Below are 18,448 nucleotides of genomic sequence, written 5' to 3'. Positions count from 1 at the left end.
AAAGTGGGCTGTCACCGTTTCGCTCTATTACACTACTGCATTCTGAGCGGTGACTGGTTGAAATTTCATCTTTGCTCATAAAGTGCCCCGGTCGGTTTATCAGATCTGTGTCAGGAAGCCATCAGTCAGATGGCAAACCCGCCAGAACCTCCTTAAGATGAGAGATATTTCCTCACCTCAACCTGTGAGAATCCAGAGGCCACTTACTAAACAGCTCTAGGACAGTCATAGAGTCATAAAGTTAGAGAGTAATGGACCGCATTTACAGATGAATCCAAGCCAGCCATCACAAGTGCTACTTCAGGCAAAACTGTGACGTTTGGTTGGACATGAACAGATTGAGATGGTATCAGTGGTGTCCTGCGATGGCTTTTTTTTATGAATATCATTCTGTGTAGTTCCATTCTATATGATAAAATGTGCTTTGCTGTGACTTTTCTATCTTCGTTTGAGGGGTATATAAATTTTAGGACAAAATCTTCTTATGGAAACATTCTTACAACAGTATTTAAAGGTGCTGTGTGTAGGATTGACACCGAGTGGTTGAACATGGTACTGCAGTCCAAATTCAAAATATTGGAGAGGGTTTTTTCACATTGCACCTCCTCCTCAGACTTGTTGCACATGCAGGTTGCCAGATTGATGACACTAACAGGAATGAGTGCATTTGACGGTGAATTTAATTAAATGCACTGTGTTTTTCCTCTAACAGGCAACCCGGGGTGCCGAAATACAATTAAACTGGCATCGGGCGGGTTTTTACAGATCAAAACAAAGACCATCATTCCGGCCCAGGACGCAGAATTACTGACTGTAGAATAATTTTTCATGTTTCTTAAATATCTGCAAACATATTATGGTATTTTTATGCTTTAGTAGTGTCCAAAACTTACATACAGCACCTTAAATATGCATTCTCATAAAAAAACTTTCTCAAAACATCCTTACGATCTTATCTGTACTTGAAGAAGGTTCTAAGATTTAACCTTTAAATAATGTTGTAATCACAACAAGAAAACTGTGAAATGTAATGTTTTAGAATATTAAAAATAAATGTTTAAATAACGTTATATTTTGGGTAAACAAAGTCAATAGAATGTTGTAAGAAATATTTTTGTAACCTTTAAATGGTTCTAATCATGACACGAAAACTTGACATTATAACATTCTTAGAATTTTAAAAGTAAATGTTAAATAATCTTATATTTTGAGTAAAAATGTTGTTAGAAACATTTTATAATGTTACAATCACGACAAGGAAAATTGGACAATTCAATGTTTTAGGAACATTTCAAAAAGTTCTCACAACATTTTAAAATGTATCTTTGTAACACGATCATGTCCAGCAGTTACCTCAAAGTTTCTGTCGATTCCAGTTTCAATGACACTGAATCTAAAACGGCATATGAAGATTCGTGGCTCTTTGTTTTTGCGCTTGTGTGGCAGCCTGCTCTAAACGAGTTAAAAGAGGGAAAAGGAAGTGACAGATGAAAGGGATAGAGATGAATGTAGGCGTGGTGAAGACGGCAGCGTTTACAATACGAAATGGCACAATCAATTCAGGCCAAAATAAGCACGATTGATTTGGGACTATAACAAAGGAAAGCAATATCTGGAGGGCTGCATGAGAGAGAACGAGCATGTTGTGTAGGAAGCAAGGAAATTGTGAAGACTTTGAGTTGTACGGTAAATGACAGACGAAATCAATAACACGGTGTGGCCGAGAGTAAGACAGCGAGAGAGAAAGAAAGAGAGCAAGAGATAAACACAAGCAGCTGCAAAGCCATTAAACAAACAGCACTTTTTTAAACAATTTGCCGTTCAGCAATAAAGCAACAGTTTCCGAGTCGGTCCTGTTCAAAAGTTGTTTTTCACCTCACCAGATCTGCACGACATTTACAAATGCAGAAATAATGCAGAACAAATTAAATTTGCAGATTATGACATTTATTGTTATATGGTTGATAGGGTGTTGTGAGTGGATGTCGGGTTGATGAAATCACTAACCTTAAAGGGATAGTTCACTTTCAAATTAAATTGTGGTATGTTTTAGCTTACCTCAAGGGCATCCAAGATGTAGGTTTCTTCGTTTCCGCAGTAGTTTCCATTGTGATATTTTTATTTCAAACCGTTCTTGACTGTGACTCATATAATGGAGGTCTATGGTCACCACCTCAAAGAGCATGCACATAAAAGTCCAAATTAAACAATTCCCCATAGTAAGTACACATTGATGACCTAAGACACGAAATGAGCGGTTTGTGTAAGAAAACACTCTGGCTTAGTCTGCGCAAGCGCGGAAAGTGCCGGAAGTGATCTCTCGCGCATGCACGTCACTCTTTGTTTACTGTTTACCACACGGTACGCTACCAATCTGCACTGTCTGAAATATAATGCAGTTATTGAAATTAATTAATTAGTTTATAATGCACCCTATAATTGTTGCGATTATAATAAACATAACACATTACTCACTCTATTGACAGCGTGCCATTGGGTCCCTCTGGCATTGGACGTCGCCTCCAGTTTATACGTGGCAAACTAAACACAACGTGCAAAACGCTGCGGCTCAGCAGCGGAGAAAACTCAGGATCTTGAGTCAGGCAGGTGTGTGATGCGATACTGTCAATGTCCTCGTCGTCGTCTTGTAGTTATTCCATTCGTGACTACATGTACTCTCCACTTCTGTTGGCATCTCACAACACTTGCTACTAAAACACCACCAATTTTGAAGAGATCTCTGTCTCTCTGAGGCTTGAAGATGTGTTGGTGCAGCGGATCGCTCCTGAGAACTTGATCTGTGTATTCTGGTTCAAATAAATATGGTTGTGAAAAAAATTCAACGTTGTTCTTTGATATATCAAAATCATCTTTCATTGCGATTTCCTGTACATCTGTTTAGATCTTCACAGTGAAAGGTAACACTTCCGAAATCTCTGTGTAAAGCATAGACAGTAAGTGTAAACAATGAGTGACGTTCATGCACGAGAGATCACTTCTGCACGCACACAGATCAGTTGGACATGGTTGTGTACAAGAGGTAAAAATGATATAAATACTGTTCATTTTCCTACACAAACAGCTCGTTTCGTGTCTTAGGTCATCAATGTGTACTTACGATGGGGGATTGTTTAATTTGGACTTCTCTGTGTATGCTCTTTGAGGTGGTGACCATAGACCTGCATTATATGAGTCACAGACAAGAACGTTTAACCTAAAAATATCAAAATGGAAACTACTGCGGAAACAAAGACACCTACATCTTGGATGCCCTTGAGGTAAGCTAAAACATAATTTAATTTGAAAGTGAACTATCCCTTTAATATGAGCAGTAGTTACAGTGACGCATGTATTGGCAAACAGCAATAATAAGTAAAGAATGACTGTTCATGTAGGCAGTAGTTTGAGTCTCAGCGGGAGATTCCACATTTCTTCCAGTCCTGTCTCTCTTCAGGCATAAATGAAGGTCGCTCGACTCATTAACTTCCTGGCTGAGTCTGGCTCACCCCCGGCCAGTCTCACTTTCAACATCACTCTCCACAGTTCAATCAGCCCAATTCATGATATATATAGAGAGACTGACACCAGAGAAGACAAGAGAGGACAAAGGACTAAGAAGACAACACAGACAATCAAACAAACAACACAAGTGAGGACAACCTGTAGAACAGGAAATCACAAATCATATCTCGTCAGCTGTTTTTCCAGACAGAAACACGATTAAATGGAGGAAAAGGAAGAATAATGATCTTGATATGAAATCAAGCTATGCTTAGATGCACCAATTCAGTGGCAGTGATGTCAAACCACCAATTACAGTCCAAACAAGATCATAAATGAAACCTCACAGCAGCGGAGAAGGCTAAAAAAAATGATTAAACCTGTTTGTTTATGACTCAGAACTATTGCAGAGCTTCAGAAAACTATGAACTGTCATTGTATGGCCAATAACTGCATAAAGATCTACTCTTTTGTGTTATTTACATGTAGAATACATGGTCCGTTTTGACAAATTTAAAGCCTCCTTGCTAAATAAAATAAAAATAAATTACATTTTCTTGCAAAAGCTTTACGATTTGCATGTGGTTGCAAAAAATTCAGTCACAAAACATTTGCATTCCCCTGAGAACCTTTCAGTTTGCTTTCAAAACAGTTGCACTTTCTCTAAGAAGTATTGCACTTCCTCAAGAAACCTTGCATGCTCTCACAAAACAGCAGCATTCACCTGAGAAACTTTGCATTCATAAAAGCATCGCATTGCATTCCTCAAAGAAACTGCGTTCTCTCACAAAAAAAAGAATGTGCATGCTCTCTCGAATGCAAAACATTTACATTCCGCTGAGAAACTTGGTAATCTCTTGCACAAAAGTAGCCATTCTCCAAAAAACTTTGCATTCGGTAATAAAACAGTTGCATTTTCACCTGAGAATTTTTTTGTGAATTGTCACTTTACAGACACTTTGCTGACACCCACATCACAGCTAACAAAACATATTCAAAATATGTTAACATTCCCACCAATTTATTACAAAAATTTATTTCTGATCATTCTCTAAATGTTCAATTTTTTTTTACTTTTTTGTAAAGTTGCAAATGTTAAGGGAACATTCCATTTTATAATTTTGCAGACATTATGAAAACTTTACTTTTTAATTCTCTGAACATTCTTTTAACATTCTTTTTCTGTGGTTAAGGATGTTGCTATGCAGTTTCTAATTTGTTCTAATATGCTAATTTTTAATGGGGTTTTTTCCCGCTTACTTTATGCTTACATAAATGTAAGTTTCGTTGACATTAAGATATTAACAAAAGCTATTAGACAAATGTCCAAATAAAATGTTTCCGATTTTTTTTTTATGCAATGAACAATATATAAATAACATTTTTGTGCTAACATTTTGAGAACATTGTTAAACACCAGTTATCCTTAAATGAACATTAACACTACTGGAAGAATGTTCAGTAATTTGAGAGAATGTTGGTTTTGAGAATGTCCCCTGTTCGTCTCGATACAATACAAGTGGATGTTCTTGATGAGTCCAGACTCATTTGAATGGCTGCCACGCGGCTCTCTAATCAATACGGCTTCATTGATTAGCCAGCGCTAATTTAAACGCAGCGCTGGGAGGAGTCTGATGTTGCCCTGTAGTAGATAACACGGAGGGATGTCAGCACATTTCATCAGGCTCATCTAATGTTGAACGGCTTCCAGTATTTTCTCAAATTATGCAAGTAAGCGTGCCATATGTTGAAACCGAGCCCCCTCTGAGGTGCATCATCAAAATGACAAATGCAACTTACCTGATGATGCACGCAAGACAGAGAGCCACAGACACATCTCTGGTGTCCACTTAAGCGTTTGAAGATACTGTAGATTAAAAAAAGAGAGGTAAAGACAACAAAACGAGGCAGAAAGACGGCGAGAGACACAGAGAGAGAGAGACAGTTAAAGACATGATTAAATTTCAACATCTATTACAGCTCAGGCTTTGATCCGTCTTCAAGGCTTCTTACTCTGGGCTGTACGTTTTGAACTTTCCGTCTTAAAAGGTGAATCTCCAACAGCTGTTTCATCACACATTTAATATCAATAATTTACGCTACCCTTGAGGAAGAAACTAAATTAAGTACACTCTCCTTTGCAGGTTAAGAAATTTAAATGAAGCATTGATAAACAGCAGTGGGATAAAAACTAAAATAATAATAATAAATGCAGTTTATTTTGGCTATTTGAAGCTTGAGACCCTCAAATGTTCCCTCACTTTGTTTTTCCAACAGTATCCTGCTAAAAGTAATGTTAAAAATCCTACAGTAAAACCTTTTAATTTGTTAACAGCTAGTTAAGTAAAAGTTTTTTTGTCTAAAATCTGCTCAAGAACGCATTCAAAGCCTAAATAATAATTTATATTAATTTAAATTTTGGGAGAAATACTTATTCTTCTTATCAGTGATCTTGATGAAACTACAAAATGTTTCAACCACTGATGAGCTCAGAATTGCAACTTTAAAACATACCAGAAAATTATTAAAATTATTAGATATTATTACACAATATCTGATTTGACAGAACAATAACTTCAAATAATTTTCGGAGAGTATAAAGTATTTACAGACACGTGTTATAATTATACATACATTATTAATATTTTGAATAACTTTTATTTTAATATTTTTAATTTTAAATGTATTTTAGTAATTTTGTTGTGTGTTTTTGTAATTTTTATTTGCAAACTATATAGTTTTTTATTAATTTGTATATATTTATTTTTAGAATCAAGTTATAATTACATAACAAAAGTTGCTTTGGCAACTAACCGAAAAAACAAACAACAACAACAACAACAAAACTCTGTAATATATTATTTTATTTCAGTTAATGTTTATTTTATTTCAAGTAACTAATTTATGATTTTAGTTTGTTTTAGTTAACTACAATAACTCTGATTACAGTTCATATTGTTCAAAACCATTTTTATAATAAAAAAAAATTGTATACCTTAAAATTAGTTATATTATTATAAAAACATTATTCTACAGTAAAACGGATATTATTATACAACATTTAAATTATTGATTTATCATGTACAAAATATGATCATTTGTATTTACAAAATTATTTAAAATAATTAATAAAATCTACTTTATTTTGTAATTTTTTTTACAATGACTCATGCTCAACAACAGCAGGAATGTGCATTAAGAACGTAAACAGGTGCAGTTTTATTTCATTTTGACTTCAAACCAGAAACTTGTTTTATTTATTTATTGATTTATTTATTTGTGGATTTAGTGCTTTCAGTGTTTCAATTTCAAGGTGATTTACCGGCAGGAAACGTTGTGTTAGAAAAGTCAACAAAGGTAATTGTGATCACAGAGTACAGCGTGTACAATTGCAACAGCGCTAACACTACAAATGGTGCAACCCTTGAAAATGAAGCAGATTAACAGTGAATAAATAACTCCTCTGTGTAGTAAACACTCCGTCTGTTCCTCTACAGCCGTGGGTGTTTTCTTCAAACACTACATTTAAAGAAAAATGAAGGCTCCACATTTCAAAACAGCACTGTGGTCAGAATTTCTTTAATTTCCCATAAGCTGCCGACTACTCGGCTCTATTTGGATGCTCAGTTTTGTGTTTTTCTGTTGACTATTATAAGGCTGTAATGGGTGATGCAAAGAGGACCTCAAGGTTTCCTTTAACGTCCACTTTTTTCCTTCCTCTTCCATCTGTAGCCCCCTGCCGAGCCCTTCATTCTCAGGGGTGTCTTCTGTCTCTCTCTCTCTCTCTCTCTCTCTCTTGTTTTTTTTCTTCCTGACACAGAATGGAGAGTTGTTGCCGATGACCTATTCATGCAGGCTTTTATATAAAGAAACCCCTGCCACAACATTTACAGACCTTCAGTTAGGGACTTTGCACTGTTGGTCACTGAGGTTCAACGAAAATTACAAAACGGTGAAACGCTTGTGATGCACAATTTGAGTGCACTGTAAAAAAGGTGTTGCTCGTATCAAATTGTCTTTGATCTTTTGAAGCTATACTGATTGAAGAGCTTGATCTACAAGAGGAAGTAAAAATCTTCATTTGTTGAACCACAAACACATTTTGTTCTGTATTTTGTGACGTCACTTGCATTAGTACATGAGCAACATTTATATGCCCTTTATAAATATTGTCTGAGCTTCACTTAGAAGAGCTTTTCAAGCTGAGTGGCATGTTTTAGTATATAAAGCTTTATATATATATATATATATATATATATATATATATATATATATATATATATATACATATATACTGTATATGTACATAGCATATAACTGTAGTCTTTCTACTTCAAAATTTCATGTTTAAATAAATGTTACCTGCTATTTCTTAGTTAAAATTGTCAAACACCATTTTTTCAGTCTCATTAAACAGCTTTTCTTTTATTTATTTATTATTATTTTTTTAAATATAGCTTGAATAATAATTTTTTTAAAGTAATTCCTACACTATTTTCTGATTAAAAAGCTGGAATTCTTAGAAAAGAAGTATTAATATAATGAATATTTTGTATTATTATTTAAGAGGAAATCCTAAACTGATTTTGTATCAAAAACCTGAAAACTTTTTCTTTGAAAAAGTATTTTTATATCAGTCTCATTAAAAGCCTCAATTCTACAGGGAAAAAGTAGACCTGACAGTTACACAAAAATGATACTTAATAATACTTAATTATTATTGTTTTGAAGTAAATCCTACACCAATTTATTTTTATTTATTTATTTTTTTTCAGTGCCAGACTTCTATCCACATAATGGATAGTTTTAGCTAAAATTGAGATATTGCATAAAAACTGCTTCATTAAGTTGTGATTAAATTTTGAAAATGCACATAAAATGCAGTGGCTGGCAGTTGCTCCAACTTCCATTTCTCTGAGATTTAATTTTGAAAATGTATTCCATGAATGGACTGTCTTTCTTTCTTTCCATGTCCTAGTCTCTCTGCGCCTCTCTAAGGGACGGTGATTACAAGTGAATGTGTGCTGCTTGTGTCATGCCAATTAATGAGGAAAGCTTAAGGCCTGTGTGAACGCAGCGAGAGGAGAGCAGTTGTGCCATCTCCATACATTTCCATACTAAATAGCCTGGAAAGTCCTTCCCTCTATGTGGCACTGCCACAAACTTATTGGCAGACTCACACACTTCTGAGCAAACTTGGCCCGGAGCGCAATCTTTCCAGCATTCCCGAGGATGCTTGTGCCGAGGAACGTCTCCGGAGCGCAGGATGTGTTGCGCTTTGTTGCCCGGTGATCCTGCAGAGCTGTCAGACTTAATGGTCCTATCACATTCACATTGGTGAAAAATAATTCAAATGATAATTATTTGAAAATTGCATCAGAAATTGACTTCCAGCAGGCATAGCAGAGGTAGGTGGGTCAGTAACGTGATGCAATTAAAAATTCATTTAGACATTTTTTTTGCAGGGATTAAACAAAAAAATGACTAGGTGGTGTGACTTTCCAGAGATTGCTAAAAAAATAAATAAATTTAAATAAATTTAAAAAAATGCTGAAATTCTTAAAAAAAATTAATAATAATAATTTATAATAATAAAATATATAATATAAAATAATATATTCAAATACAACATTTATAGTTATATTGTTTATTAATGAAAGTTGAAATATTCTTTAATAATCATTTATTATTAGCAAATTATTTGTATAACAATATTTAAAACAAAATAATTAAACTTTATATTATATTATATTATATTATATTATATTATATTATTAATATAATATGTTTTGCTTTAATAATAATTTATTAATATTAAATTATTTTTCTATTATATTATATTACAATAATATAATAAAACAATACAAAATCCTATTATTAATTTGTACATCATTATTTATAATTAAAAGCTGTATTTCATAGAAAAAATGGCTTAACACTTATTATTTGATTATGTTCATATATAAAACAATAAAATGAAATACAATAATGTTTATTATTAATAGCTGAAAATCTTAGTAATACATTAGTATTAGTATTATTGTTGTTGTTTTTGTTGTTAATATAATATAATAAACACTCAAAAAAAAAAATAATAATAATTTTTAATACTTAAAAAATTCAAAGTAATGAAGCCATTTAAAATATTTTTTATATTCACCCTAAAACAGGAAGTGACATCACAAAGCGGACACATTTAGACTCTCAAGTAAGGAAGGTCAATAAGTTTCATTAATCCCCACTACAGTATTTACTATTTCTATGACATGACAAGACAAGGTTAGTTCAGGTTTTCAAATCTAATAAACACAAGAAACCTTGAGATATATAAATAAATAAATAAATCACTCAAGACATTATTATTTGTCACTGCTAATTCACTCTTGGCTTCAACACTGTTTTCAACATGAGCTGTCCTTTCTCAAGAGAAATTCACCTGCACTACAACACTTCCAGTGCGAACAAGTAATCATTTAAAATGTTTAATAGTGCTTTGAGAGAGGCACTGCTGGTCAGTTATCATTAAAGGGTTAAAATACCGAACAGAATGTGGCTGGAGCCGAGTGCTGATGAAGCTGACCTCTGTCTCAAAGCCCAGGGCTCTCGCTCAAGCATCCAGTCACTCATGGCAACTATACGACCACTACAGCAATGCCATCTCACCAGACACAGTGAGCAATGTTCCCTCCAATGCTACTCTTGCTGAGCAAAACCTATTACTATAGCTCAGACCTTTCAGAGGCATGAGCAGAGACGTGCAGTGTTAAAGGAGCAGTACACCCACAAATGAAAATCCTCAGGCCATCCAAGATGTAGCTGAGTTTCTTCATTAGATTTGGAGAAATGTAGCATTGCATCACTTGCTCTGCAGTGAATGGGTGCCGTCAGAATGAGAGTCCAAACAGCTGATAAAAACATCACAATAATCCACAAGCAATCCACTCCAGTCCATCAGTTAGCATCCTGAAAAGCTGCTTGTTTGCAAGAAACAAATCTGTTTTTAACTTCAGATCATTACTAAAATACAAGTCGTCTATCCATAATACGGTTTCCTCCAGTGAAAAATCCATCTGGTCTGAATCAAGAGAGAAATCTGCACAGAGCAAGCACTGTTTACAAGAGAAAACAGCTCTAAACTAATTTGTGTATGGGTTTTGATGTGAAAGACAACATGAGATGGTCTATTTTTCTATTATGGACTCATATTTTGTCCAGAAGCGATGTTTTAAATTTAAAACGTTTTGAAGGATTTGTTTTGTTTGATGTCATTATTAATAAATAGAGCCTGACAGCATTATCAGGACCCTCAAGGTTTAGTTTATGATTATGACTGGCCGCCTGTAAATTATCCTACATATTACACAGCTGCTTACCAAATGGATAAACAAAGATTATTGAAGAGTTTTAGAAGAAAATACCGTTTGAGTCTTTCAGGTTTAACTCAGTGTGCTATTCTAATTTATCCATCCCTGAGTGAAAATCCTATGCCATTTTTGTGTATTGCAAATACTTAGGAAAATGTGCCGAAATATCAGTTATTTATTGTTAGTATGATCTACTGTATATGCCATGAATTAGAGTTATATATTATAAAAACCTCAAAGAAAAAAAAAAATTGGTTTTGTGAGGTTATTAAAAATAATAATAATAAATGCATAAATAACTACATATTTATTCAAATCAGTTTGATTCATTTTAAATTTGGACTGAAAAAAAAAGATCAGATTTTCCAAAGTTTTACTTTGTTGTAATTTCAGGTATGACTTCCCATGTTTAAATGTAATTGTTTTGTGAAAATTGTTTGTGCACTACATTTTTGTCACTGTAGGAAATAATATGTGTTTTTGTAAGCAGTCATTATTTTCAAATTAGCCAGAAACTACTTCAGTAGATGCTAAGCATTGCAGGCACATGGTTTCGCTGAATTGTCAAACTTCATTATTCAATATAAGGAGGTGACATTTTTCCACAAGCAACAAATTGCAAAAACAAACAACAACAACAAATAATAATAATAATAATAAATTCTCCTGTTTTGAAGGACTTTATTAAAACTTTAATATCAAAGCAAAAAAAAAAAAAAAAAAAAAAAAATATATATATATATATATATATATATATATATATACAAAAAAAAAAATCAGAAGCTGACCAGCATCCAGGTTGCATCATCCCAGATCTGAATGTGCCAGCCGAACAGCTGCCATTGCTAACGGACAGCTTTCTCCAGATATATGAGCAGTCTGAGCAATATCACAAGTGTGTGCTGCTGTTGTGATGCTGCTCTTGAAGGAGTCGTGTGGGTGTGAGCGAATTTGAACAGAAAAATGACAATGATAAACCAAAGCAGGTCGCAGAGACTATAAGAGTAGGGCCCCCCGAAAATCTTGAGACTTATCGAAAAACGTGATTGCGTTTGAAAAGGTCTCGGGCTGTCACAAAGATTTCTGAATGGATGAAGGACAACGGCGTTCAGATGGCAATCTCGAAATGGAAATCATACCACATCTGCTCTGTTGAAATCTTTCTCTGAGCATCAGAAACAAACAGAGAACGCAAACATGTTCAAAAACACAGTAAAACAGAAGACATGATGATTCAAATCAATTAGAAATGAATGAGAACTTGATCTGCTGCATGAACACAGTGTGAAACTCACTACAACTTTCAATCTCACAACTAGCAAAAATTCTGAGAATGTTATGAAAAATCAGAATGGTCTTTTTTTTTTTTTTTTTTTTTTTTATGATGCATGTGGCAATGTTCAGGAAACATTCCATTTTATGATTTTACTTTAGGGGAATGTTACATTTGAATGTTCTAAAAAAAGTAGTTACATTTAAAAAAAAACGTTAGATGAATATCCAACTAAAACATTTCAGAAAAAACTAAACTAACGTTTATTAAAGACGGGATCACTTTGAACAAATATTCTAATGATGTTACTGGAGGAATGTTAGTTCATAACGTTGAGAGAACGTTCCCAGAATGTTCTCTGTTAGCTTGGCTGTCATTTTATACTAGCATGCATATTAAATAAAACTCTGAACCATTAATTTAATAAATGCAACAAATCAGAAAAAAAATATTCAAAGTCAAGGCAAGGTTCGTGAGATCTCTAAAACCTTTCACAATTGATTTCACAGACAGATGCCAAATGAGTGTACTTCAAAACATTTTTATGCTTAGTAAACCTCAAAGCACTTTACACTCATAAACCAGTTATATTTGCATTAGAGGTCAAATTAGAGCCCACACAGACATAACTCTTAAATGAGTTGGCCAAGTCGGCCGCAATACTCCTATTAGTGGTTGATGCTCTTGAAATGAGAGTAAATAATGACTTTTTGAAAACATTTTTTGAGTGAACTATCCCTTTTAAAGGCTCAGTTCCAGCTCAGTATCATACAGAGTTCATATATTGATATTCAAATGCTGTTGCGAAGTCCCTTCACTTCAGTCAGGACAGCCATCAATCTCCAGATGACAGTCAACACCCTGTTAGAGCACAATTCTCCAGAGCCATTGACCTTGTGAGGGAACGGTGTGAATATTCCCGCCAAATTACCATCAACGGCACGAGTCTGTGTCAAAACCACAACCACAACCAAAGTTGTTTCCATATAATATTATAAAAACATAACAATATTAAGTTCAGCAACTGCAGTCAGGTGGGTGATGATACACTCTGTAATTTGTTAAAATGAATATGCATAACAAATAGTGATTGTGACTGACTGGACTAACAAACAAACTAATACAACAAAACATCAAATCATTATTTAAATCTTTATTGTTGCTGGTGGTGTTTTCCCTCCAAAATGATGTCACTTCCTAGAGGATGATGTCATGAGGTGGTAGAGTAACTGTTTTTCTTTTTAGTTAAATGTGGGTCTGTTATGCTTTTTGAGTATGCTTGAATAAATGTTTTGTCATTGTTCTTTGATGGACTGACTGGACCAACAAATGAACCGATACAACAAAACATCACAGAATTATTCAAATCCAATTAGTGGTGTTTTTATTTCAAATTTGATGTCACTTCCTGGGGGATGATTGATGTCCTGAAGCAATGGCTTTTGTTAATTAATCCAATGGAGAGTGATTTTGACAGTGACCTATTTTATTTGATTTTCAATCGGAACAATATTTTATTTGAAGCATTACTAGGAATATTTCTGAATAAATTAGCCTACTTTTTATTTTAGAAGTTGGGGACATGGGAATAATAACAACTTCCACTCAAAGTAAGCAGTGTAATGCATTCATATGGTTTTCATCTTCAAAAATTGCGAGTTTATTTAGGCTATTAATTCAAATGGGTGGACCAAAATGCACCGCACTTTAGAAATGACCCAATAAATCAAGTGCATTATTTCTTAACACTTCTCTGCTAAGTTTGCCCACGCAAATCACCTCTCCCAGTAGAGAACATAAAGCACTAATGTGCATGTCCACGCAAACACCTTTCCTCCAGTACTGCAGTGCACTGAGCGTGCTATAAATCACCTTATATTATCATAGCGCTCTTGGAGTCTCCGCCCCTTCGTGCTCACGATTGGTCGAATCTCCTTCTTGGTGCCCGGCCCACTTCCTCGACGCTCGCTGATTGGTGGAGGAGGTTCTCCTTGAGCTGTCAATCAGACGCTTCTTTCGTGCTCCGCTCTGATGCGATGCACAGTGATTCTGATTCACTGAGCACACAACATCCCACTAAACCATCTCAACTGTCGCTTTTCTCTTTTTCAGTGGATGCCCTTGTATTAAAGGAAAAAATCTGAGGAGGTTATACACAATATTTTTTGGGTGCAAGGATTTATTTATACATTCTCTGGCACTCCAAACGCCAACAGATTGTGTTTGGTCTCCTTGCGAAGGGTCACTTGGGAAAATCGACCTGTCTTGTGGCACTCCTGATACACTTGGAAGATTTGTAGACTGCGGACGTTTCGTGAAATTGGACACACGGACGGACAGCTGCGGTTTATGCGTGTTCCCGTTCACAGAAGATAAAAAAGGGACTGTTGCTGCAAGAACTGAGAGAGAAATAACAATCAACTCCAAACATGAGCTGCGCAATGTTGCGACACGCGCTCGCTTTGCTCTTGGCGTTGCTGTGGAAAGGTAAGTTACAATTCTTAAAACATTCTTTTGTAGAGAACATGTTCTTCACTCGTTTCTTGCCTCATTCTTTGCTGGGACCTGGAGTGGAATACTAATGCGGCTCCGGGGGTCTACCTGCCAATGAATCATGTGTGTGTGTGTGTGTGTGTGTGTGTGTGTTATCAAATCATATAGACAAGTGCGCTCCACAACACACGAGTTCTGCATATCAACACTTGGGGGGAAAAGACGAATTTTCTCGCCTCTATCTCTGTGTAATAAGCAAGTGCATGCCTTCTAGATTCCGTCACCATATATATATACATTGTTTTTATGATCGACATCGATGTGTTTTTTATTTTATTAATTATTGTTTTTTATTTAGGTGTCCGATAATAGCCGATATGCAAAACAGCTCTTTACCATAAGTATATACAATACTAATTATTTTACACTATTAACATTCATTAAATTACTTTAATTTTGTACACATTTCATAGAATGTATCATACACACGTGCATATATAATTATAATTTTTTTTTGTTTAATTATTATTACATTGCACAGGGATGCAATGCCATTGTTGTGTGCATGCGTGATATATTGTAGAGATCCAGCAGGTGGCATTTATCAGTAAACCCCAAAATGCATAATCGGATAATGGTTATGTTTCATTTTTACATTTCTGATATGCAGTATGCATATATTCTTATTAAATAACCATTAGACAGGTGACTCATTGCTGAGTTATTGCTGTTGTGGTTCTTGCTGTTGTTGTTATATTATATTGTCATAGTCATGGTCTTTTTATTAGCAATACATTAATATTAATTGTTATTTTAAATTTATGTTGTTGTTGGTGGCATTTCTTTAGTGAACCAGCAGGTGGCATTTATCGGTGGACCCGGTATTCAGAAACCGATAATGTTAGTTTTATTTTTCAATGTCTGATATCCAATATGCATATAATAATAAATAAATAGCCATTAGACTAGCGACTCATCATTAATATTTTATTATTACTGTTTTGGTTCTTGCTGTTGTTGGTGCTATATATTATATTGAAATAGTCATGGTAATTATGTTAGCAAATATGAATTGACATTTAAAGTATATATTTATAGTTTTCTAATTAATTAATTAATTAATGTTGAACAGAAAGTGGTGTAATTGGTGGATATTCTTTAGACCCAGCAGGTGGCATTATGGGCACAACCGATATTCAGAAACCGATAATGGTTACTTTAGCTTTTAAGTGGCTGATGTGTAATATGCAAACAACAATAATAATTAAATATAAAAATTCCTCTTTATTATTATGTATAAATGCTGTTGTGGTTATATTATTATGCCCAAATCAATAGTTATTAAATTAGCATATTATATTATTTGAAGATTTATTGTAATTTATAATGATATTTAGGCTTATAATGTTTTAATTTTAATGTAAAAAAAAACAAATATGTATTGTTTGTTGTTTGTGGCTATTCTTTAGAGGTCCAGCAGCTTGCCCGATATTAATTTCCACCCTGTTCTTTGTGAATATCGTTCATGCTGATTATCTACATGCAATTACTTGGCTTTGATTCTCTCAGTAAATGGTGGTATGTGAACCTGATAATTATCTCAAAGAAGACACAAATGTTGCGTTGCTGCGATTTTGACACTATCTGTTGAGAAAGTGCTGTGTGATTTACGTTTGACATCTACTCCGAGCTCTCATCTTTTTGATCGTTCCGAGACAGTCATACTTGGTGAAATGGTTCATATCAGAAAGATGAAGAAAACCAGACACCGCTGGGTGATTCGTATGGGTTTGGAGTACTATTGTTGTATTATTGATCTGTCAGAGAACGCATGGGGCATCAGGGAGGGAATAATAGCTCTCAGTGTGCTGTGAATGGATGAATACTTGCTTTGAAATGATGTTTGATTCCACTTTTTGAGCCCTTTACCATGATGAACACAAATTTAATCATTCTTACCCTGTCGGGGGAGTTTTTTCTCCATGCAGGCACCAAATTTCTTATAGAGAGCTCCATGTGTAAAATGTCTCTTTTGCCCCTTGTGTGCACCAAAAAGCACTTCAGTGCATGCAAGCCACCTATTAGAGCTTGCATAAATCGTCTGTTAATCAGAATAGATTTCCATTATTTGATGACAGTGCTCTTTATGCACAGATCAATGTGAGATTAAAGGAACAGCCCATGCAAACATGAAAATTCTGTTGTTATTTATTTAGAAGAATCACCGTTCAGCTATTTTGTGCATGCAGATTTGTCCTGTGATTTTTAGAAAAACTGAGTATATAATGAGAGAATTTTCCTTTTTGGTCGACCTGCTCCTTTAACATCGCAAAGCTTGCAAAATGGATATGTTGAAGGACATGCGACATTGTGTGAGTGAAGAGCATGTTTTAATTTTCATGTCAGCGTGTGTTTTGGATGGTGGGAGGGGTAAACTAGACACCCTGAGAGTTTGCTCTCCCTCAGACTCAACAGTGCTGATGATGTTTGCTCAGGGGAAAATCTGTCTGAAACTCATTATGGTTTTTTCTCACAATTCAGCAGTTCTGCACAAGGGAAATTGATTCAGGCGTCTGATAATTTGATATGTACTGACCACATAATTTACACTTGCTCACAGTTGCTGGCCTTTTCAGCATTATTTTTCCATCCAAGTTTGAAGTGTAGAATCTGACTAACCAAAATATATTTTTACTTAAGTAACTTTGCCAGCTGGTCACTCATAAAAAAGTACTTGTCTTTTGAATAAAATCCAAAGGGTCTGCCAAAAAAATAGCATCTGCCAAATGCATGAATATATATTTTTATACCTCATAACATATTTTTAGAGCACCCATAAAAAATTGGCTTCTCTTTAAAAATACTGAAACACTTTTCTTTTTTTAATATCACACATCCTATTACCTAACAGATATCACTGAAATAGGTCCTGACATGTCTCACCTGTCTTTGTGACAGAATTAGACTATTTAATAGAAAAAATAGCCAGCACAGTAATATATATATATATATATATATATATATATATATATATATATATATATATATATATATATATATATATATATATATATATATATTCTTGAAGTTCTAAATGAAGGTTATTGGAGTATGTCTAACATGAAATTCTATTTCAGTATAAATCTGAAATTTACTTTTAATTCAGTATTAATTTTTTTTTTTACTAGCAAAATTTGAGTGGAAACTGTTTGATCAGTTTACTTCAATAATCTTCAAATGTTTCCAGTTACCTGTCAATAATTGTGATTTTACTTATTTTTATATATATATATATATATATATATATATATATATATATATATATATATATATATATATATATATATATATATATATTTTTTTTTTTTTTTTTTTTTTTTTTTGGAGAACAAATAAACTCAAATACTTTACTTGCCAAATAAATTACTATGGCTAATAGTTTTATGGAAATGGTTATGGTACTAATACTACGTTTTTGTTATTTATCTATTTTTAAATATTTTATATATATATATATATTAAAGTAAATATTCTGGTATGCTCTGAAATAAAGATCCCAAGATAAAAGATTGCATTTTTTTTTTTTTTTACAGCGATGCCATATAAAAATTATTTTTGGTATCCCAAACAACCATTTTTTTTCCTGAATGTGAAGAACATTTTTATAATCTAAAGAACCTTTTCTCCTATAAAGAACCTTTTTTTTGGAATGGAAAGATTCCATGGATGTTAAAACTTCACAGATAAAAAAAAATAATAATCTTGAGTATACAGTACTTTCTTAAAAGTAAAAGTTCTTTATAGCCATTGATGGTTT

General features: G+C 33.9%; 1 protein-coding gene across 1 annotated transcript in view; it reads left to right on the top strand.

Annotated features, from left to right (window-relative positions):
* The first annotated feature begins 13,805 nt into the window (after positions 1-13,805).
* The window catches only part of iglon5 (IgLON family member 5), a 164,997-nt gene continuing 160,354 nt past the window's right edge, over positions 13,806-18,448 (top strand). The window contains exon 1 of the mRNA XM_026283200.1: positions 13,806-14,625. Coding sequence (XP_026138985.1) covers positions 14,568-14,625 — 58 coding nt within the window. The 5' untranslated portion in view covers positions 13,806-14,567. The remainder of the gene's footprint in view (positions 14,626-18,448) is intronic.

The sequence above is a fragment of the Carassius auratus genome, chromosome 16 (assembly GCF_003368295.1).
Source record: "Carassius auratus strain Wakin chromosome 16, ASM336829v1, whole genome shotgun sequence".
Lineage (NCBI taxonomy): Eukaryota > Metazoa > Chordata > Actinopteri > Cypriniformes > Cyprinidae > Carassius > Carassius auratus.
Note: the sequence above shows the minus strand (reverse complement) of the source record. Positions and strands in the feature narration are given on the sequence as shown.